Source organism: Sturnira hondurensis, unplaced genomic scaffold (genome assembly GCF_014824575.4).
Source record: "Sturnira hondurensis isolate 20B ecotype Veracruz unplaced genomic scaffold, ASM1482457v3 Scaffold0014384, whole genome shotgun sequence".
NCBI lineage: Eukaryota > Metazoa > Chordata > Mammalia > Chiroptera > Phyllostomidae > Sturnira > Sturnira hondurensis.
In genome coordinates, this window is record NW_028087015.1 from 41,894,690 (window position 1) to 41,917,398 (window position 22,709).

General features: G+C 47.6%; 1 protein-coding gene across 1 annotated transcript in view; it reads right to left on the reverse strand.

Moving 5' to 3' along the window:
- The window catches only part of OXCT1 (3-oxoacid CoA-transferase 1), a 143,842-nt gene that overhangs the window by 107,126 nt on the left and 14,007 nt on the right, over positions 1–22,709 (reverse strand). The window contains exons 4-7 of the mRNA XM_037063235.1: positions 17,039–17,174; positions 12,622–12,771; positions 8,333–8,439; positions 5,157–5,217 (exon numbers count right to left, since the gene is read on the reverse strand). Of these exons, the coding sequence (XP_036919130.1) occupies positions 5,157–5,217; positions 8,333–8,439; positions 12,622–12,771; positions 17,039–17,174 (454 nt within the window). The remainder of the gene's footprint in view (positions 1–5,156; positions 5,218–8,332; positions 8,440–12,621; positions 12,772–17,038; positions 17,175–22,709) is intronic.

The following is a 22,709-nucleotide window of genomic DNA, read 5'->3' on the forward strand; positions in this document are numbered from 1 at the left end:
ACCACCAGAACCACCTCCACGAGGCAGGAATTTGGCTTTGTTCGCGGCCGCGTCTCCAGAACCTAGAATAGTGCTGGGCGTACTAGAATTTTTCATCTTTCCTCGAAATAGAGTTATAACACCTGGTGCTTGTTAAACAATAATAGATGAGGAGAAAGTGTGAGGCGGGGTGGGGGGTGGACGGGCAGCAGTGCCCACGGACTGGCCGGACACTGGGGCAGGGTCGCAGGCTCAGAGGGGTTCACTGCACTCCTGTTCACCACTGTGCATGTCCACCATCTTCCCTAACAAACATTAAGGAGAAAAATGTCTAATATCATTCCCACTGCAGTCTTCACCTTTTGTCAGTCAGGAACAACATGTCTCTGCTTAGCAGGACGCCAGATGTCCCCTGATCCTGTCCCCGAGCTACTCATCCAAGGAGAGACGGCATGTGACAGGCATTGGCACAGAACACAGAAGTCACAGTTCCTGAAGCTTGGCTCTTGTAACAAAAAAAAAATCTTAAGATATCCATGTGGGAAGTAATTTTCCACATGCCCATACCTTGTGACTTAGAAATTTTTTAAAGCAAGGGATTGCTGGGCACAGAGACAGTGGTTAACTCTGCAGGGGAGCCAGGCAGATGAAAATGAGTATGGACAGCCCTCTGATTCTTACGTTAGGTAGGCGCACAGTATTCTGTTTATTAGGCTGTTTCATAACTCACAAAGACTATGGGTACATCAAATCTCTGTGTGTCAAATACCTCGTGTATGTGTATTATATATAAGAGAAATAATTCTTTCACAAACAAGTATACAAATATACCATAGTGTAAATAAAAGAACTTTACTGAAGCTGTGATAATGAATATACTTACTTTAACTGAGAGCTGAAATTAGCTGAGGAGTTGAAAAGGCCTAGGGTGAACCTTGCTGTCTTACAACAGCAGCCAAGGCACAAGCCGGAGGCATCGGCCTCAGCAGCTTCAGGTGGCTGGGTCACACGACACTGAAGGCATGGCAGGTTGCTTGCGAGAGACAAAGTGCCAACAGTCTCCCGAGTGAAGCGCCCCCGTCCCTCCCTGGAGGTTCTCTGTTGTAAGTTGCTTTAAACATATATACAGAGACAGATCACTTCTCCGAGAAGATCAGCACGGAGGAGTATGCCCCCAGGAGACCACCAGGACTCACAGGAAGTGGAGGGCTCGTTAACAAGACCCCCCGGGAGCCAGACGAATCCCCCTGAGAAGACCGGCTAGTCCGGCTGCTCCTCGTTAGACGCCCGGAACAACACTTGCCAACAGCCCGTCCCTGCCGCTGCTGCACTTGAACGTGTGAAGTGGAACAGGAAAGACGCCGCCCACTCACACAGAGGGGGGGCCAGATTTAACTCTGTCGGCTCTAAAAAGAGGGACATCTCGCTGGCGGGAGAGCCGGAACGTGCGGCCGCGTGTCCTCATCCCTCCCAAGGGACTACCGGGTCCCTGCAGGTGGGACAAGTGACGCAGCAGCACTCACTCCGTCACGGCTTTGTCGTGACACGGGCAGATGGTTTTTAGGAACACAAACTCCATGTTCACATGGGTTTTGCTCAGGGGGAAAACAGACATAATGGATCGCGTCTCCGCTTTCACACGACTCGTGAGTTTGTTTCCAACACATCTGATAGGGGAAACTTTTCTGAAAAGGAGTAAGGCCCCTCTTTACAGAAACTAGAAGTAATTCACGAATGTCCAGGGCAGATTCGGTATTTTCTTTAACTCAAGATAAAATTACTGGCTTCCCTCTTTACATAAAGAAGCAACAGACAGCTTATATGTTCCTCTGCCACCCTACTTCTAAGTCCAAAAAATTTTAGGATGTCTAAAGGCACCATCATTAATGTGTTAGATATTTATAGTCCCAACCTCCTTAAACATCAAGTGACAGGCTGTAACCAGGGCCAAACGCTGCGAAGACTCCTGGGGACAGTGGCCAGTGGCTTCGGGACACAAGTTCTAACTCAGACTCCGTACCAGAAAGGGCTCCGTGTCCTCATCCGTCAGAGAGAGGAGGCGAGCTCCGGGTTCTGCAGCAGTCTGTCTGAGACGCAGGGTGTCCTCACTGCGACAGGTCCCACCACTGCAGGTGCCTCAGCCCCAGAAATGACAGTCGGTCACCACGTTTAGGAAAAGCTGAGAAAAGCCGCGAAGTCCACAGAGGCCCCAGAGCAGAACAAACAGAGTCCAGAGAAGACTGAATGAAGCCACAGGGCTGGGGACCACAGGGCGGTGCTTTTCTGAAGGCCGTCTCCAAGGTCAAGGGTACCGGAAGGAAAAGACCGTAACTGGAATACCTGGCAAATGACGGCCGGGGATAGATGGATATCGTGCTGGAAAACTCCCTATCTGCTTGAGTCTAACAGTGAGCGCTGACTGGGCCACCTCTGGGTGTTCGATATCTTTCAGAGATTTGAAATGTGACGCCTTCATGATGATGGGAGAGTGCGTCCTCAAATAACGGGAGAAGCAGACGTCCTGGGGTCAGTCTTTCTGTGGTGCTGGCCGAGCTCCATCCAGCGGCGTGACATCGGGCACGGAACTTAACCTTCCTGCATTTTAAAGTCCTCATCTGCAAGATGCGAATCATGGTTCCCACCTCACAGGACTAGTGCGAGGATTAAAATAATAACGACGGACACGAGAATGCAGTGGTACCTAGCATACGGGGCCCAGCAGAAGTAAGGCTGGACCCTACTCTTACAGAGTGTGGTGGCAGGGCTGTAATATGGGTGTGACGACTCACAGTGTTAATCTGAACATTTCACCTGAAACATCCTACGGTGTGCTTGAGTGTGACGTTGTTACGTTACAGAATGACACGCTTATGATTCTGTAGTGAAAGATTTTGTCCTAGAGAAGGGTGTTATTCATGCCAGACCCTGTTATTGTAAATACTTGCTTAATGGTAGCTGTTACCATTGTTAATATGCAACAGGCAGAAGAGTAAGTGTGCAATTTGTCATCTCCGGAGACTCCTCGTCCATACTCCACTCCACAACCGTCCGTCACACCGGGCCCCCTGCCGCACAGGGCAGGGCTGGAGGAAGGGACCGTGTGACATCCCTGAGGCCAGGGCGGGTGATGGAGTGCACGACGCACAGGAAAGAGCAGGAGCAGAGGTCCAGGACAGTCGGTACTCAAAATTACCCAAAGTCACAAAGTCAAAATAGCCTTTTCGTGTCGGAAAACACCCAATCCTCTCCTTTTCCCCGATTCCAAATTAGTCCCTATTTTTTAGCACACAAGTGGACTCAAGGGCTGGGTTTCCAGTAAGTTCTTGTCTAGGGAGCTGGGTGGCTCATGTTCCTCAGCTGGAAGGACACATGGGACTTCACCCTGATCCGTCTGACGAAGCTCCAGCAACACTGTCTGCACCTGGGCTCCTTGGCACAGGCGTCAGGGGCCACGTGTGGCTGCTGAACTGAAACCGTGGTTCAGTTTTTACTTCATTTAATTTTCATTAACTGAAAATGTAAGTCACCTGTGGCTAGCGACTACCAGGGTGGACAGGGCAGTCAGTAGCACTGAATTAGAAGGCTGGTCTGGACAGGAAGGAGCGCTGGGATGGGTCAGGGGTGTGTGTGCAGGGAGGGACAAGGCTGACTCCTGTCTGCAGGCTCAGCTCAAGGGCACAATTCCCCTGTTCCCTTCACTGAAAGAGAACCTCTCTCTAGCATCCTCAGTGAGTCTCAGATACTTAAGGGTCATTTTCTGCTCTTAGGAGAAACAAGATCGGTGTGAAAGAACCAGATTACAAAAGGAAAAAAAAAAAAAAGAACTTTACCCAGGATAACACATAATGTCCCTTGGTACTCAGAGAATAAATATTGAATTCTGGAAGTTTTATAAAAGCATGTAAAATCAATGGAGTGTTAAATTATCCATTATTTTAAGCTGTGTTATAGGCCTTGCTGCAGTAATGTTACAGGTATGTGAGGTCATTAAAATGATTCAGTAAATGATTTTTTTTTAAAAAACAGATTACACAGAGAGAGTAAACCACATTTTCCATTTTAAGTGAAGAAAATACACTCAAACCATCACAAAAGAAACCACTGGGCCTGGGTGGAAAGTACCACATCCCCTGGCACTTGAGAGATAACAGACCCCATTTTCTAAGGGAGAAATAGGACTGCAACACAGGATTGCTCCAAAAACACCGCTGTGCTGCTTCCGTGAAACGGCCTCGGCCCTGAGTGGCAGAAGCAAAGAACGTCACGTACAACGCCCGCCTCCGTCGTGAGAAAATTCAGGAACACACATCCTCGTTTCCAGATCTCAAGGTGGGTTCCTACAAATCCTTCTCGAGGGAAAACTGTCCCAAACTACCATGAAAATTTATCTTAAATCAGAGCCTTGATTTAAGAGTAATTTTGGGTGCTCTCTGGTGCCCTTCCCTCCCTGCCCCCGCAAGTTACCTTTGCCCCTCTCCCTCTCCTGGGCTCCAAGGCCCTCCTTCTACCTCCTAACTTATTTCCTGAGCCTACACAGCCCAGCTGGTTCCCGCCTGCTTCCTCTGTAACTTCCTAAATAACTTTCTCTCGTAACTTAAAAAAAAGAGTAATTTCGAAGTCTCCTTTGGGGTTCAAATGTGTATAACCAAAATGGTAGGGTTTTAAGACAAGCCCCTTTTTCTGCCACAGAGCTTTAACCCAGGAAAGATCTAGAATTCTGCACGTCTCTCCCAAATTCTGAGATGCCCGAAGGGGAGCTGGTTACTGCCTTAATTCAACTGCTCTGAATTGAACCAAACACTCACTTGTATTGTTCTCCTTCTTCCTTAAGGAATTCCAAGAATCTTAAGAATGCACTTCTGATCCAAATAACTATTTTCCTGGGGATCTGTACACAAAAAACCCATCTTGGGGCTTCACCCAAGAAGATCTGTTTTACTCAAGTCCCATCATGACGTGCTTCCCACAGAGAGACTCCAGCAACCGGAAGGCTACCATCGCAGCAAAATTTCAACAGCCACGTATTTAAATAGAACCCTTCCATTTCTAAACAGAAAAGCTCTCATCGCTTGTCCTCCAGAAAACAAATGAACTGTTGTACATTTTCTTGAACTAGTAATAGACAACATCAAGTTAAAAATTAGCAGGAGAAAAAGAGAGAGAACCTCTGCTCTCACCTCTACCACGGTGGTCTGCGCAGCCTTGCACATGGGTGAGTTGAAATTCCGTGCGCTTTTCCTGCATGGGGCCGGGGGGGGGGGGAACACAAGACAACAATCAGAAGTGCCTCCTTCAGCTTTAATTACAGACTAAAAGAACTTCCATAGGCTAAGATTCCGTGAATCTTTTCAAGAGTATATCATACCTTTTGTTGGTAAAGTTTTTTCTTTTTTCAACATTTTAATTTTTCAATTAGTTTACCTTCAATTACAGTTTTATAAATATTTTATAAATAAAAACAATATAATACCCACTTCATTCAATTATAGAGTTTTCTACGGGGATGAAGAAAAGAGGAACTATTTTTAATGTTCAATACACAGATTTTACACAGATAAATAAGATGGCTATGAATACATGTATTTGAAACTGAATCCATTAAATCTTTTAACTGGGGTGCCACTTTGTTTCTATAGTTCAATGGTTCACGAAACTTGCTCCTATTAAAACATGGAGGAAAAGAAGCAAGTATTTCATGTGAGAAGGTATAGCAATTATATTCCCTATTAAAGAGAAGCCTATTGCTAGAACGAAATGAAACATTCACTGGTGACTCGTGAGTCACCGATAAAGATCCCTCCGGAGAACCAATTTCTAATGACATTTTCGAAAGTCTAACGCCTCCATAAGACCCTGAGGTATAAAAATTTCAAGAAGGTGCCAATTTTGCTGACGCTTTCGCGTTTCCAAGTTTCTAAATTGATGCACTGTCTCTAATCATAAAAATTTAAATACATTTTTGTTTCTGAGAGTACAAATTAAGGGCAAAATTTCCTCAGTGAGGGGAAATAAGTTTCCAGCACTTTTAAGCTGCCAATGTTTACTTCTTCACTCAGATCTGAGGACAAGTGCGAGGACAGGCGTGTAGAGAGAGGAGCCCTCTGGGGTTTTCACATGTTCCTGCTGGATTCCGCCTGAGGTCCAGCATCAAGAGCTCCCGGGCAGAGCCGCCAGGGGCAGGGCTGGCAGGGCTCTCCCAGGGAACTGCGGCCCGCGCACACCTCTGCACCGGTTGTCCCGCTGAACGTGAAGGTCCTCCTATCGGCGTCTCAAGAATCTAGGTTACTTGACCACTGGTGGTAAACACACTCACTTCCCACCAAAGCTCAATGTCTATTTGAACCACAGGCACCAAGTCCGTGCTTACAGTAGCAGCCCCCGTGCAGTCTTCGGACACCAGAGCCAGGCAACAGAGTACAGGGTAGACTGGTGGAAACACTTCAAATAACGCATTTACCTTTGCTACTACACAATTTCATTATTCTTTTTTTAAAGATTTTATTTATTTATTTTTAGAGAGTAGAAGGGAGGAAGAAAGAGAGGGAGAGAAATACTAATGTGTGGTTGCCTCTCACACGCCCCCTACTGGGGACCTAGTCCATAATCCAGGCGTGTGCCCTGACTAGGAATCGAACTGGCAACCCTTTGGTTCACAGCCTGTGCTCAATCCACTGAGCTATGCCAGCCAGGGCTCATTATTCTTTTTTTTAAACAGCAACCCAGCTTCACAAATATTACACCAAAGTGCCAAGTACAAGAGACATGAAGCAAAATGTCCTCTGTAGCCACCCAAATTAGCTGTCATTTCAAAAACTAGTTGAATTCAAGAAACGAAATATAGGATTAATATTAAGTTCTTCAGAAATGAACAAAAACAACATGAGAATGACCCCCGGGACTTGAATTGTGTTTGCACAAAAATGCATTTGGTAGAGGTAAAAATCTGCCAACTAAAAGTAGTTAATGACAGTAGAGCGAGAAAAAATAATTTCTGTAACCTCACAGGTGACGTTTCTAATAAATATTTTGAAAGTCTTATTTCAAAAACTTTATGTGTATTTTAAATTATGGTATAAATTTAAAAAACAACTATACAATTTATAAATCCAAAATATTAAATACTTGGCATTAAGAAAGGTTAGGGTGATCAAAGGTCTTAAAACCTATTAAGCCTGTGGATTAGTATCTTTAGCTACCCAATGAATGAGAAAGAAAAGTCAGGATTATTAAGGTTAAACAGCTTTGCAGAGAAAACCTTTATAAGCATTTCCTGGTAGTCTCCAATCAGACTGGAAAAGACCTGACTTAAGTAAGTATTAGCAATACTTTTCCCAAATATTAAAGTAACTTACACATTTTAAGACAGTACGTGTAAATATTGGGTTACTCAAAAAAGTCCGTTTAGTTTTTTCTGTAAAATAAAAGACACGTTTTTCATTTTCACCAGTAACTATTGGCGTGGGTTCGAGGAAGGACTGGCAGAGGAAGCTGAGACAGTGCGGTGCACGACGCTGAGGTGTAGGCTGTTTTGAGAGTCTCGTCTCTCTTCCACACGATACAAGCTGACTGCTCTCTGTCTCAAGTCAATTACTATCACCTTCACATTGTCTGCCTGACCGCGCAGCATCACCCAGTGGCAAATCTCCAGCATGAAACTTCACAAACCACTTTCGACACATTCTATCAGTCATAGCGCCTTCTCCATACCTTGCACAAATTTCTGTGTGTGTTTCAGTTGCATCTCTACCTTTCTTGAAATAATAAAGCACAATATGCCAGAAATGTGGCTTATTTTCTTCCATCTTCAATGTTAAGATGGCTACACAAAAATTCACCAATTTTGTTGGGGGTTTTTTAATGCACGCTGACATAACAGCTGTCACAATACAATCTAACAAAATTGTTTTGAATGAAGTTCAAGACAACGAAGCACTACTTGAACCATCTTATGGAAAAAACCAAATGGACTATTTGGCCAACCCAATTGCAAGATCAAAATTAAATATAACTGTGTACTTTCCTCAGGTTTTCAAAGCATGTCAATATTATAACTGGTCTTGATGACTAAAATTTACAGGGGAAAACATAATTTATATGTGAATAAATGCAACAGTAAATAGATTCAAATAGTTAACAAGCGGAAGAACAATGCCAGCATCAACCAATCAAAAGAGACTCCCAAAGTACTCCAAACCAGAGAGCCACTGTTCACACGCACATGGGTATGTTTGACTTTAAGCCATTTTAAAATAAAGTTTTAAATACCAAACACATGAAGATACCACGTATAATTCAGGAGCCACCAAGCGGCTGAAATGCATCCCATTAACATTTTTTCAGCCCGCCCCACTACCTGAAGATTACGTTTCCTGCACGGTCCGCCTTCCAGGCTTTCACCAAGGCAAAGTCCCCTGTGATTGCCTCCTCCAAAATGTAGTGCTGACCATTGAACTCTCTCACCTGCGGGAGATGGAGAGGACACAGTCAAGTATTTGAGCAGCTCCTGTCTGACTGTGACGGGCACCCTGACAAAGGGGGCTACGTGGGGCGACAGCTTAGTCAGGACAGGGTTCTCAGAGAGCAGAGTCCAAACAGAGACCTCCAGGATGAGCTGTGGGGGGCGACCGGGACTGTGCCGAAGTGCTGGAAGGAGAACCAGGGAACAGCATGTGCAAAGGCCCAGTGACAAGCGAGAGCTTGGTCGGTCCGAGGAACTGAGGTGTAGGCGGTGTTTGCTTGTATTCATGTTATCACTCAGATGCACAGTTTACAGACAGCCCCTCTTTCCCTGTTCCCCAGAAAAAACAATATATTTTCGTGAAGTCACCAATGTGTTGTTTAACATATGAAATAGTTATAAAAGTCCATTCATCTCTCCTAATTAACCTTTAATCACCTGCTGAGATTTTCATTGAATTCCTAGGATCTGCGGATGAATTTGGAGAGAACTGACATGCTGTATCTTCCCACCCACATATAACCATATATTAAGCTTATATTAAAAATATAACCATTTATTTTTAATATAACCACAATACTTCTTAATATAAGTATATTTTTGAAGTCTTCTGTTACCTCTCTCAATAGTTTTGTAACTTTCACCCCAAAAGCTTTGGGTATATTTTTTAGGTTTAGTCATAGGTATGTCATGGTTTCTGATGCTACTATGAACATCATATTTTACTTCTTCTCTTCTGTCATTTCTGGTCTAATGGAAAGCTACTGATTTGTGCACGTCTACTGCCTGTGGTCCTACTATGAGTGAAGGGGAGAGGTGGAGCAGAGAAGCATACAGCAAAACCATACTGTGTCCCTGAAACAGCATCCAAGTGGGTCCCACCCCTCACTGCGCAGGACAGGAGCGGCAGAAAGGCAGAGCTCCGTTCCCGTTCCCACTGCACCCCCTAGTGGGCGAACTGCGTGCGCTTATGGGAAGCGTCAGGAGAAAGTTTGGGTACACTAACTTCAACCTCGGTTTAAAACTGAAATCCTTTCTGACACAGCAGCATCCTTAAAGACATTATCCCACCTTCCTGCTAAAAAAAATTAATTTATGGAGCCACTGATGCATGAGAATGTTATTAATATGAACTAAGACAAATTATATAAAAGATATGCATAAGCTGCCCATCAATACATAGTTTTTTGAAGAACCTTACGTTTACGAGTCGTCACTGTGAACATCAGTGGTAATGTTCACATCTGGAGCATTTTACATACAGATCTAGAAAGCTACATAGAGATCTAAATACCCACTAACCCAAGGAAAAGTAAAAAATACAAAAATGTTATTTTAAAATTCGAACTACATAATTTCCTGGCAGATACACACACTCAAGGTTGGTTTTAGCTGTGATTCTAAACTTTAAAACATGAAGGAACTGGTTTTGTCGAACTACCGACCACACTCCCCGGACAGAGCCGTGCACCGCACTGTCTCAGCTTCCTCTGCCAGTCCTTCCTCGAACTCACGCCAAACAACTTTTCGCCACTCCCGAAAAATCCCCCACTCTAGGAAAATCATTCTTGAACTTACCAAAGACCTCTATGCTTCCGAACCCGACGGTCACTTCCGAGGACTCCACACCAAGCTTAGCACACCTTCGAGCACACCACACCCTCCCGTGTAAACTTTCCTGGTTTTCCCATCACCAGACACCCCGGGTTTCCGTTTCACTCACTAGACACATTTCCATTCTTCGCTCCTGCTCCTTCAGGGCCTCTTCCTTGCCTTTGGAGATGCAAAACAGGTGCTCTCCATCTGCGTTCCCCCCAGCCCACAGGTAGCAAACACAGGGCGCCCAGGCTGAATCAGCCTTCCACCTTGTTTTATCCGGCCTGGCACCCTGTTTTCACCTGGTGCTGAGCTCCTTGCCCCACGTTAAGGAGCAGTTAGGTTTATACAGTCCTAAAATTACCTTCGGACCTTTGAAGGCAACCTCGAGGCTGATAGGGCCCCCAGTGAAAGTGAGTTTGACACCCTTGCCCTAGCCACTCCTAGCCCCAGAGACTTAAACACTAAGGCTTCTGCCTCTGAAGTTCCCACCCCAGCTCTGAATGCTCCCCGAGTTGGAGCCCGCTGAGCACCCCTCTTGGAGACTAACTGACGCCTAAATGCACCAAGTCTCTACCGAGCCCTGTGACTGCCCCAAGCTCACCCGTCTCAATGAGCGGCACCTCGCCTTCCCTTACAGCCACCACCAGTGCAGATCCCAGTCCCAACCACTCCTCACCAGTCCCACTGGTACCACTTTACGTTCCCACCTGGACTAACGCAACAGCCTCTTCACTTCTTTCACTGCTGCTGCTCTTGGCCCCTGGGGGGTGGGGGGAGAGGAAAAACCCTTACCTCCTAACAGCTTCAACTACATGTAGCTTGGGCCACATCACTCCCTCCAACTTTCTGCCCCCTGCTCACTAATCTCTGTAAAATCCAAACTCCTGTGGTCTGGCTCCTGCCTCTCTTCAACCTCCGATCCTACTGCTCTCCGCCTCACCCACTCTGTTCCAGTCTCACCACCCTGCTGTTCCACACACAAGACAAGCCAGCCTCAGGACCTGGTCCTTCTTCCTTCCCAGTAGGTCACAACCCTACTAACTCTGCCCAGCTCATTCTCCTGTTTTATTCAGGTCTCTGCCAAGTGTCACCTCCACGGTTCAGGACGAGCTTTCCCGGAACCCAACCCGAAACACCGCCTCCCTGGCCACTGGTCACTCTCTCTGCCCAACCCTGCTTGGCTTCTCTTCACGGCAATTTCAGAATGTTCGTGTCTCTCCACTCCCTCGTCAGCTCCTTCACTTCAGGGGCTGGGTCTCCAGACCACCCTTTTCCACCACACTGAGACCAGTGCCTGGGAAGGAGCAGGACCTCGATAAATATCACCGAGTGAAGGAATTCACGCACTTCCTATGATAAGCAAGGGAAATAAAGAGTCTCTAACAAGAGCTGCTTTAAGAAATTACTTGTCATATTCCCAGGGGATCCAGACAAAAATACAAAACTAGTAAACACATGCACCTGCCTCCAGAAACAAATGAACCCAGGCTAGAGTCCAGTCCATCCTGTTTTCCCAGGGTGAGTTAACACCCATGAGCTCTCAAAATCTGAGCCCAATTTTTCTGGGCATCTTTATCTGTATTGCTAAGATCCGTTTTGATAATGAGACTCCTGTCATTTACTTGGTCAAGAACTTTTGGAACTTAATGAGGCAGTAAAGACAGAAGTGAGACAGAACATCAGAAACGTTAGTGAAAGCTGAGTCCATCTGGGTCACCGTGAGCAGAAAGGCAAAGCTCCAGAGGACGGGCTCGGCTCACGGACAGCAGGGGCCCTGTTCAGTGACCTTTCACCTCCCCTCAAGAAGAGGTGCAGCGCTGACCCCTCTCTGAGCAGAAAGGTGGTAAAGACCCCCACACACACACACCCTGAGTCCCCTCCTCCCTAGAGATGGGCTGGGCATTCCTGCTGCCCGTTAACTTGTGGGCAGGGAGAAGGGGGAGAGCCCAAGACCACAGTAACGACAGACTGGCCTGAGTAAGTTTAAAAACTGGCTCAAACTGGACTTTACTGCAAATATCTAGAGTTCTAGAGTTCTGTTCTTTCGTAACATGTGCGTGAAGTTACCAAGCATAAAGGCAGCTCACGCGTGTCCAGCGCACAGAAGGAAGGAGGTCATGTGGACCCTCCATTCATGCCACTACACAGTTGTAAGTGTCTCCTGTTTTTCACATTGCACAGCCTTGCAATTTCCGTGGCCTTTTTTCTTTTTGTCCTTCAGTCACAAGAGAGTTCTGAGCACGAATAACATCATGTATCTATCACACAGCTACTCTACGTTCCACCTAAGCATAATCAGCAATTACAAAGGCTCCTCCATTTGTAAAAATCCACCCCCGAATTAGTTCCGACGACTAATCTTAACTCGCACATCTCACGCGGGTTCCAGTTTCTTATCATTTACTGGTTTCTCCATGAGATTTCAGTTACTAGCAGATGCTCAGCTTTGGCTGGAAATTTTACCTGACAGTGATTTTCACGGATGGCCGTGTTCGTTCTCACACCAAGGTGAGTCCACGCTTATTTCCCCAACGAGACACCGGAACCCCAAGCGGGCGGCTGCGCCCGGATGACGGCGCCCTTACCTCCCTGGGCTTGCTGACGATGGCGACGCTGCCGTCCTTGTGGTACTTGATCGGTGCCCCTCCTTCCTGCACCAGGGTCCCGTAGCCGGTGCTGGTGTAAAACGCAGGCACCCCGGCCCCGCCGGCGCGAATCCTCTCCGCAAGCGTGCCCTGCAGGGGAGCAAGCGAGGCCCATGGACAGGGCAGTAAGCACACTTCTCACCAGGACACAGAAGCATTTGAGCACCGCACCCACACTGCAGACGGTTACTGCTCTGAACAGAACCTAGCAGGTAAATCGGTGCGTTTCTCTCACTTCCTGTGCTGGAAGGTTAATTTAAAAACAGTCGCTGCCTCCCCAGACAACACCTCTCTTCCGAACGCTCAAAAGGCAACCGTGTATGCACATAATATACTGGTGGTTTCCACCCCTCCTGCTGGTTTCTTCCCATCAGTCTGTTTATCACATTTTCAAATCTGGACTGTTACTTCAACTATATACACTTAAAAACATAAAATTAAAGTTTGCGTTGTACTGTGTGTTATATGTGGCTATGGCCTGAATCTTATCATTAGTGAGAGTAAGTGGGTTTTAGAGAATAATAACATAAGCTCTTCAAATGTGCTTAGAATTCTAAACTGTTCTCATAAGTACTTTATCTACAATGTTTTCTAAGAAAAATCCAAAGTTAAGGCAACTGGACAACATATCGGTTAACTGGGTTTTAAAAGCCAAGACGAAGCCCTGGCTGGTGTAGCTCAGTGGATTGAGTGCGGGCCTGCGAACCACACGATCGCGGTTTGATTCCCAGTCAGGGCATATGCCTGGGTTGCAGGCCAGTTCCCTGCAGGCCAACTCCCAGCAGGGGATGCACAAAAGGCAACCATACATTGATATTTCTCTCCTTCTCTCCTTCCCTTCCCCCCTAAAGATAAATAAATAAAATATTTTTTTAAAAAATAAATAAAAGCCAAGACGACTCCAAGTTTTGTTCCTAGAAGAAACAGCTGCAGGCAAAGCCTCTTTGCACCTTCCAATGACCCTCTTCACCCCGCCCAGGTCCTGGTCCTTTCAGACTTATCCTCCTAGCGCCCTCCTACCCCCACCTGCCTTTCCACCCAGTGAGCCCACAGGGGAATGAATACACACGGGCCCAGAACATCCTCAACACCCTCCCTACCCCAAACTGCTCTTCTGGTCCAGCCACCTCGAGGTCATACCAGAGAACAAAATGGCAAATCTGTCGTAAGAACTAGGTTAGCCATTAATAACAAGGTGTCCATGCGGCCTCAACCTGAAAACAACTTTCTGCTCTAACCAGGGCCTTCAGATGCTAAACTCAGAGACGGGACTGATAATGGGCATTGCAAACACTGAGACGTTCAGAAACGGGGGGGGGGGGGGTTATCCAGGGGGGTATTCCAGGGGGTATTCTGGGGAAGGAGGGCCTTGTGGCCNCAGGCACCCCGGCCCCGCCGGCGCGAATCCTCTCCGCAAGCGTGCCCTGCAGGGGAGCAAGCGAGGCCCATGGACAGGGCAGTAAGCACACTTCTCACCAGGACACAGAAGCATTTGAGCACCGCACCCACACTGCAGACGGTTACTGCTCTGAACAGAACCTAGCAGGTAAATCGGTGCGTTTCTCTCACTTCCTGTGCTGGAAGGTTAATTTAAAAACAGTCGCTGCCTCCCCAGACAACACCTCTCTTCCGAACGCTCAAAAGGCAACCGTGTATGCACATAATATACTGGTGGTTTCCACCCCTCCTGCTGGTTTCTTCCCATCAGTCTGTTTATCACATTTTCAAATCTGGACTGTTACTTCAACTATATACACTTAAAAACATAAAATTAAAGTTTGCGTTGTACTGTGTGTTATATGTGGCTATGGCCTGAATCTTATCATTAGTGAGAGTAAGTGGGTTTTAGAGAATAATAACATAAACTCTTCAAATGTACTTAGAATTCTAAACTGTTCTCATTAGTACTTTATCTACAATGTTTTCTAAGAAAAATCCAAAGTTAAGGCAACTGGACAACATATCGGTTAACTGGGTTTTAAAAGCCAAGACGACTCCAAGTTTTGTTCCTAGAAGAAACAGCTGCAGGCAAAGCCTCTTTGCACCTTCCAATGACCCTCTTCACCCCGCCCAGGTCCTGGTCCTTTCAGACCTAACCTCCTAGCGCTCTCCTACCCCCACCTGCCTTTCCACCCAGTGAGCCCACAGGGGAATGAATACACACGGGCCCAAAACATCCCCAACACCCTCCCTACCCCAAACTGCTCTTCTGGTCCAGCTACCTCGAGGTCATACTAGAGAACAAAATGGCAAATCTGTCGTAAGAACTAGATTAGCCATTAATAACAAGGTGTCCATGCGGCCTCAACCTGAAAACAACTTTCTGCTCTAACCAGGGCCTTCAGATGCTAAACTCAGAGACAGGACTGATAATGGGCATTGCAAACACTGAGTCGTTCAGAAACGGGGGTATTCCGGGGGGTATTCCAGGGAAGGAGGGCCTCGTGGCCTAACTGAAAATCTTGCAGGTAAGTGCTTTTCTACTCCACCCGACGGATGGAGATGACTCTACTTTGTGTTCTGGGAATTTTAAGTTTACAACGTTCTCAAAAATTCAGTCCTCGAACAACTTAATACCACCTCTAGTTTAACATGTTTTTCACGTCCACCTTCCCTCAATCTCGTGACTCCTTCCTTCTCTGTGTTCAGCTGGGCGAGGGCCTGAAAACAGCCTCCCTGTAGAGGGGACCTGTGTAGGCGTCCCCAAGGCCCCCAGCTCCAAGCCCCAAAGGGAGTCCTGATCCCTGGCACCTCATCAACACGCCTTCCAGACTCTCAAGTCGCCAGAGCCAATGTTTATTTAGGTGCCACCAAACTGAGGAGGGAGGCCTGGCCCCCGTCAGCTCAAAGAAAGACCATAAAAGAAACATCGAGGAATATTTCTTTTCCTTCCCCACATGTGTGCCCTCTGACAAAATAAGGAAGGATGCAAAAGATCTAAAAGGTTAACTTTCAACAGCTCCAAAAAATGAAGGATAAGGTATCTCAGCATATAGTGTGAACAGGAAAAGTATAGGGTATATACTGAATTATGCCCCCCCCAAGATTATTAAAGCCCTAACCCCCAGTTAATGACTGTGCTTGGAGATAAGGCCTTTACGGAGTCACTAAGGATAAACAGTGTCTTCACAGTGGAGCCCTGATCCAACGGGATTAGGGTTCCTGCAAGAAGAGATCTCAGAGTGCTCACCTGCACGACCCTCCCCTCTCTCTGCTCCTCTCCACCCCGCATCCCCCACTGCCCCCCACCAAGAACCACACCCGCTGACACCTCCCCACCAGAACAACGAGAAACAATTTCTATCCTTAAAACCCCACAGTCTGTGGGACTTTACCGTAGCGCCACAAGCAGACGAAGACAGCATGTTTTTGCTAATTAAAAAAAACACAGACACGCACTTCAAATGCCAACAGGATATACACCAAGCGCGGTGTGATGCTGTGACAGGCACGGGCGCCACCGCTGCCGTGCGGCCGAGTGGGGCTGTCAGGGCCACGGGGCAGCCCCAGGGAGAAAGAGCGGCCCCCACGCAGGCTCTCTCTAGTCAAGCCTGCGCTGTGACTGGACTTCTGGGAACTTTTTCTTTACGAAATTCTGCTACGTCACGTTGTCACCAAGTTGGTGAAGTCAGGAGTGATAATGTTTTATGTTGACAAAACTAACACGGAGTGGGGGGCTTGTTTTCAGGACCCAGGTCAAAATGGAAGATGCAACCTGCAGACCCTCATTTTACACAAACACCTGCAGACAGCGGGCTCCCCTCTGTTGCAGATGCTTCCGTGCGATGCTCACCCAAAGACAGGTGCAGGGTCCCTGCCCAAAGACAGGTGCAGGACGCTCACAGAGACGGTGTTGGAATCGTGGGAATCGGGGAACCTGCCAGGTGAATCGTGGCAACTGCCTGCTTCGCAGGGCCACCTCCCTGGAGACTGGGCCAGAGACCCTGCTGGCTCTGATGCAGTCAGTCCCACACTTGGGGACCCCCTCTCCCGACGTGTCTTAGCAAGGCCAGGTTCCACACGAATTACTAATTCTATGGTGCCTACGACTGACTTTGAGGATAACCTCACACACTTCAGCAAGTCCTTTTGTATGCTTCCAGCACAACTGACATGAAAATATAATTTACATTATACTTTAAAACATATCCCATAGCTTAGGTATTTTTATTAGAAATACCTCCTTTTTCTGTTGCGTAGCAACAGAAAATATTAGCTAGAGTCTGGTAGAGGACAGGTGTGACCTACAAAATAGCATTCTTTCTGCCTTCCCTGTCTTGCACAAAGATACTTCTAGGGAGAAGATAAATTTCAAACTAAGTGAGTACTGTAAAAGAAAAGCAAAGAATTTTCTTACCTGAGGTGTCAGCTCTACTTCTAATTCACCAGACAAGTACTGCCGCTCAAACTCTGCATTTTCTCCCACGTACGAGGAGATCATGCGTTTTATCTGCTTGGTTTGAAGCAGGAGGCCCAGGCCAAAGTTGTCCACCCTGGAGGGAAAGGCAAACAGCTTCCAGTTAAAGGCACATCTGGCAGAACACGAACACCACCTCCATTCAAAGCCACAACACTGTGCTCACTTAAAGGGACCCCACCTACGAGTCACTGACTTAAAGGGACCCTACCTACGAGGCACTCACTTAAAGGGACCCCACCTACAAGGCACTGCGCCCACATTCCCTGCAGTCCCCCACCACCCACGGGGCGCTGCAAGGTGACTATTCTTTTCTTATTTTACAGCTCAGGAAGCTGAAACTCAAAATATCCAAGTGGCTTTTCCCCCAGCAACGTGGGGAGTGACACAGCCAGTGGTACTCAAACCCACACCCTTCCTGTGATCGTCCCTCACCCCTCTCGTTCTTCCCGCTGCTCCAGAGTGACCCCGGGTTAGATGAGCAAAGAGATGGTCCAGTCGTGCCCTGTGCTGCAGGGGCAACGCCTCGGTCCCCCCCTGCCCGGACCCCAAAGGCAGGTGTGGATGGAGAACCCCTTTCTGTCCAAGGATGGGGCCAGGGGCATTCTCTCACTTAAAAGAGCAAACAGCAGACTCTCGAAATATGGACCTACTAATGAATAACTAGGAATATTTTCCCCATGACACAGATACTCTGCTAAAGACTGAAACACTTAAACATTTTTAACAACAACAACAACAAAAAAATAGGGAATTCATCACAGACCAGTGAAAAGATACAGGTAGCAAAAATAATGCTGTATATGTTAAGTTATATCTGCTGTGGTTTGGTATGTCTATTGATGTTGAAGTTCAAGTGATTCTCTAAAAACGGTGCAGGTAGTGTCGGCTTTTTGCATTAGGTGAAGGTCTCTAAGTTTGCGCCTTTCTTTTCAAAGCAAAATGCACCTCAAATTTCAAGTGAAGTCCATGTGACCAGACAAATTAACAACTGACAGAGTACTTTTCCATTTTTAGTCACCTTACCCATCTGTACTACTCAAGAGTTTCAAACGTACTTTAACCAACTAGATAAAGAAAACATTTTTGAGATAATAAGGAATGCTTGAACTGAAGCTATAAAACTATCAAATATTTTAAAAAGAAAAATAGTGAAAACCACAGTGAGACATTGCTACAAGTACAAACACAATGGCTAAGTGAAAAAGAAGATAATACCAAGTGTTGACGAGGATGTGGGACAACCAGAACTCTCATAGGCACTGATGGGAATGACAATCGATACAAACACCTTGAGCAAACCATTAGCACTACTGTTGTGCATTTCATGTGCTGTGAGTCAGTGACTCCGCTCGGTGGTCTGCACCCAAGAGGAACCCATACCAACGTTCACCAAAGGACACGTCCAAGAATATTCATAGCAGCACTACTCACTGTGGCCCCAAACTGAAGCCTCCCGAATGTCCATCAGCCGCAAGATGGATAAATAAATCGTGGTGCAGCCACAAAGTGGAATGTTATACCACAATGAGAATGAATTATCTACAACCCCTAGCAACAATGGATGACTGGCAGACAAAATGTGGAGCAAAAGAAACACAGCACAATCCATACTGAATTATTCCTTGTATACTAAGTTCAAAGTCAGACGAAAGTAACAGGTAACCATGGGAGTGGAGAGAATAGGGACTAGAAGGGGCCCTTTGCGGGGCTTGGGCCACAATGCGTTTCTTTACCTGCATGTTGGTTACATGGGTGTGCAGCCTGTCAACACCCACCGACCTGCACACCTACGATATGCCCACTCTTCCGTTCCTCTATGTTTCAGTAAGGTTTTTTGAAAGATAGAAATGCCAGAGTGATGAAGGCCGGGGTCCATCCTAGAAATACAGTCTTCAATCATGAACTCTCTCTCCTAATTCCTTCAGTGTGTGGTGGCCCCACCCCCGGGAAGTCTGTGCCCTCTATGCCACTCACCCATCCCCCGGTGGTCTACCAAGCTCCTCCTGCACCCCAGGGCCAGGGGGCCACTCTGAGCTTATTGCAGAGAAAGACAGGCAAACCCGCGATAGCAACAGACCGAGGGCTGTGCTGGGAGGGGTCTGTGTGAGATGCAATGAGAATGCTGAAGACCGAGAAGCCCAGGAGGGAAAGAGACAGGAAAAGGCTCATGGGGGTTGGAGGAATGACACCAGGGGACTTTTAGGGGAAAAGTCTTTGAGATCACAGCAGAGGCATGGCAGGCATGAGGGAAAGAGGCAGAGGGGCAGGGTGGTGACCGCGTGACAGGCGGGCTGGGCTGTGCTCCCGCCTGAAGCCTCACTAAGCAGTGAGGGTTTTGCCCCAAAGGGGAGACCCTGTGAATAACTAAGCAGAAAATATCCGGGTAAGGCAAGGACATGAGGTGAGAGGCTTAGAAGGGCCCCAATGAACAATGAGGAGGGTCCGACCTACACAGCAATGATGGGAAGAGGGCAGAAGGGGCAATTCGAGGGAAGTCATTCCTAAGAATCCCTGCCCCCCCCCCCCGGCCCAGACATAGGTGAAGACCCACTCCAGAATTCCGGCGTTGGCCCTGGAAAAAGGTGGAAGAACATAAGCCTAGTGACCACCAAAGACAGCCATGTGCTTGACTGGAAAGGTGCTGAGGACGGTGCCCAGTATGACCAGCCAGAGGTTATCCTGGCAAGCTTTTGTGCCACCTTCACAGGCCTCACAAACAGGAGGCCCTGCCTGCTCCACTGGTCCTTTGCTGGTTCCTGGGGCACAGCATTTCCCAGCCCCTAACCTCCCCCAGCAGTCCCGACCTGACCCCCGAATGCTTCCGAGTAACCCAGGGAACCGGCAACCATCAACTTCCTTCTGGACTTGCTTCATACTCCTGGCCTTCCAACACCAAACCTAGTAACATTCCCACCCCCACCCTGTGGGTACGAAAAACGACCACATGAGCTATTCTCACCTGTGTCAATAGAAATCTAGAGCCTAAATAAGTATTTTCCAGTGTACTTGTGCAATATGGGGTGAATCCCCTGAAAATTAATCATACACTCGTCCACTAGAGGGCTCCAAACACTAATGACTGTGTCTCCTGGACCAGGTGCTTCCCCCTGCACTTCCATACACATCCGTGCCTGTTTCTGGTGCTCGTTTTTTGCCTCCCCCTAATTAACACCTAAGTACTCGCTCAGTTCTCCACTCTAACAACCCTCTTCCCTTAAATGCAGTTCCACCTGCCGCCTGCCCCATCTCACCTGATGGCAACCCCGTCCTTAGAGGTCTTCGACACAAAACTAAAGGGGTGATCTTGGACCTCTCTTTCACACACTATCGGGACATCCAGACTCTACCCTCAAAATCTACTCAGAAGCTGAGCCTTCTTCTCCCCCTCCTTTGTGCCCTGGGCCATCTCTTACCTGGGCACTGCAGTAACCTTCCAGGCTGCTACTCCTGGCCCCTAGGACCTGCTCACAGATGACAGCCAAAGCTACAGGTCTAAAATGAAATGCTCTGCTCAAACCCTGCGATGATATTCACGTGTTCAGAGTCAGAACACAGGTCCCTGGGTGGCCTGCGAGGCCCCATGTGCTGGGTAGTCTAGTTAAGCCTCCTCCAACCTCACTCCTCCCACTTGCTTTTCGAGCCACCTCTGCTGGCCTCCTGCAAATGGGGCATAAGGGGAGGGGGGCAGGGTGGATAAGGGGAGGGGGCAGGGTGGTAGAATGGGAGGAGGCGTGACTTGGGTGGTGAACACACAGTACAATGTACCATTATGTTGCATTATAGAACTGTACCCCTGAAACCTAGATGATTTTATTAACCAGTCACCCCAATAAATTCAATTTTAAAAAACTGTTTAAAAAAAAACACGCCAAGCATCCTGCCTGGGGGACTCCAGACTGGCCTTTCTGTGTCTCCAAACTCTTCCCTGAAATCTCCGCATGGCTCATCCCCTCACTTGCTGCAGGTCTCTGGTCAGCTGCGCCTCCTCCACAAGCCCCACCTTGGTCACCCCCACTTATACCGAAGCTGCCCCCCACCTTCGTGCTCCCAGCCCCCTCTGCTCTAGGTCTTTTTTGCACATCACTATAACCTTCTAAGGTACTGCAATTTACTTACTGTGTTTCGTTTAGTAAGTCACACCCTACTTACTGCCCGCCTCTGCCCGTTGGGATGCGAGGCCCACAGAGGCAGAGAACTTGCCCCGTTTGGTTCACTGTGGCACCGGAGCACCTGGACACACACAGGTACAGGGGGCACTAGAAAACACGTGCTCAGGACAAATGCGTTCACTGCGCGACTGCAGTTGCCCCTCCTCACTGGCTCCTCTCAGGTAAAAATGAAAATCATCGCATCTTCACGTGGAATATTCTCTGTCCCCAGCCCCCCACACTCGTCCCGCCTGCCCCACGCCCGGGATGGCTAGGCTGCACTGACCTGCATGGACTGAACCATGGGCCCCCTCGCCCTGTGCCTTCAGGCTGGTGCCGGTCTGTGGGAGGCACCACCCGGAGGCTCAGGGGTGAGAGAAGAAGAATGTCAGGATGCACATTCCTGGCTCGTTCCCCGGCAAGCTCAGCACACAGGACAGCCCCATCTCCAAGGCTGTCTTCCGGGCGCTGACAGTTCCCTCCGTCACTCTACCAGGTTAGGGCTGGGGGTCCTGTTACTAACTCCTAGGCTGAGAACTCACGCTGCTTTGAAGGAATGTCCTGACCATTCCTTCAAACTGGTAAGCTTCCCTCAGTGACCCAGTATGAGAGTACCAGCACATCCTCTGGAGTCCTGTCGGAGTCACACCCTGACAGTGCAATCGCCCAGGACGGTGGCTACGGTCTACCTGCCTGCCTTCTGCGGTGTTAAACATCTGAAACTCCCTCCAGGCACACAATTCCACATCATTCACTGACCTGGGAAACTCTCTAACTGCTTTGTCATGGGTCTCTCTGGCTTTTCAACCTATTACGCACTTGAACTTGGCTCTGTTTGGAAATGACCTCTCTGTATTTGTTGATCTTGGTTCTGGTAATGACGTGTATTTGTTTTGGGGGGTTCTTCTTTTTTTCTTTACTTTGTTCCTGGACTAGAACCTGGCACACCAACTGAGCACTATATATAAGACACCCAGCCCGGGTTACAGCCTGGTCCGGTACACAGCTAGTGTGCAGGCCTCAAAGATGCTGGGCAGCAGCTAATAAGGGTCTCTCTTGCCTACAATGATACAAAAAGGAAAAGGCCAGGTCTTTACACTGTGAGAGAGCAGACAGATGTATGTGCTCTTTTGCAGATGAGGAACATCATAGTTTTCATGGAGAAACATGTGTTAAAGCATTTTGCAGCTTTGAGGACAACGCTAATTCTGATGAACTTTCAAAGCGATTGCCTGGCTTGCTGGGAGTAACCAACATTTTGCCTGGATATCTAATCACAGGAAGATTTAACATTTTTCCTGCAGCACAACAAACTCAGGTTTCACACATTTCAGTGGTTACAGAAGTCTAAACCTGAGACTTAATTAAAGAGATACATTAATGTCAGGCAAAAAGTACTTCATGGAAGATATCAATGTTCTGCAAATATTTATGAAACTCATTTTCATATTCTGAAATCT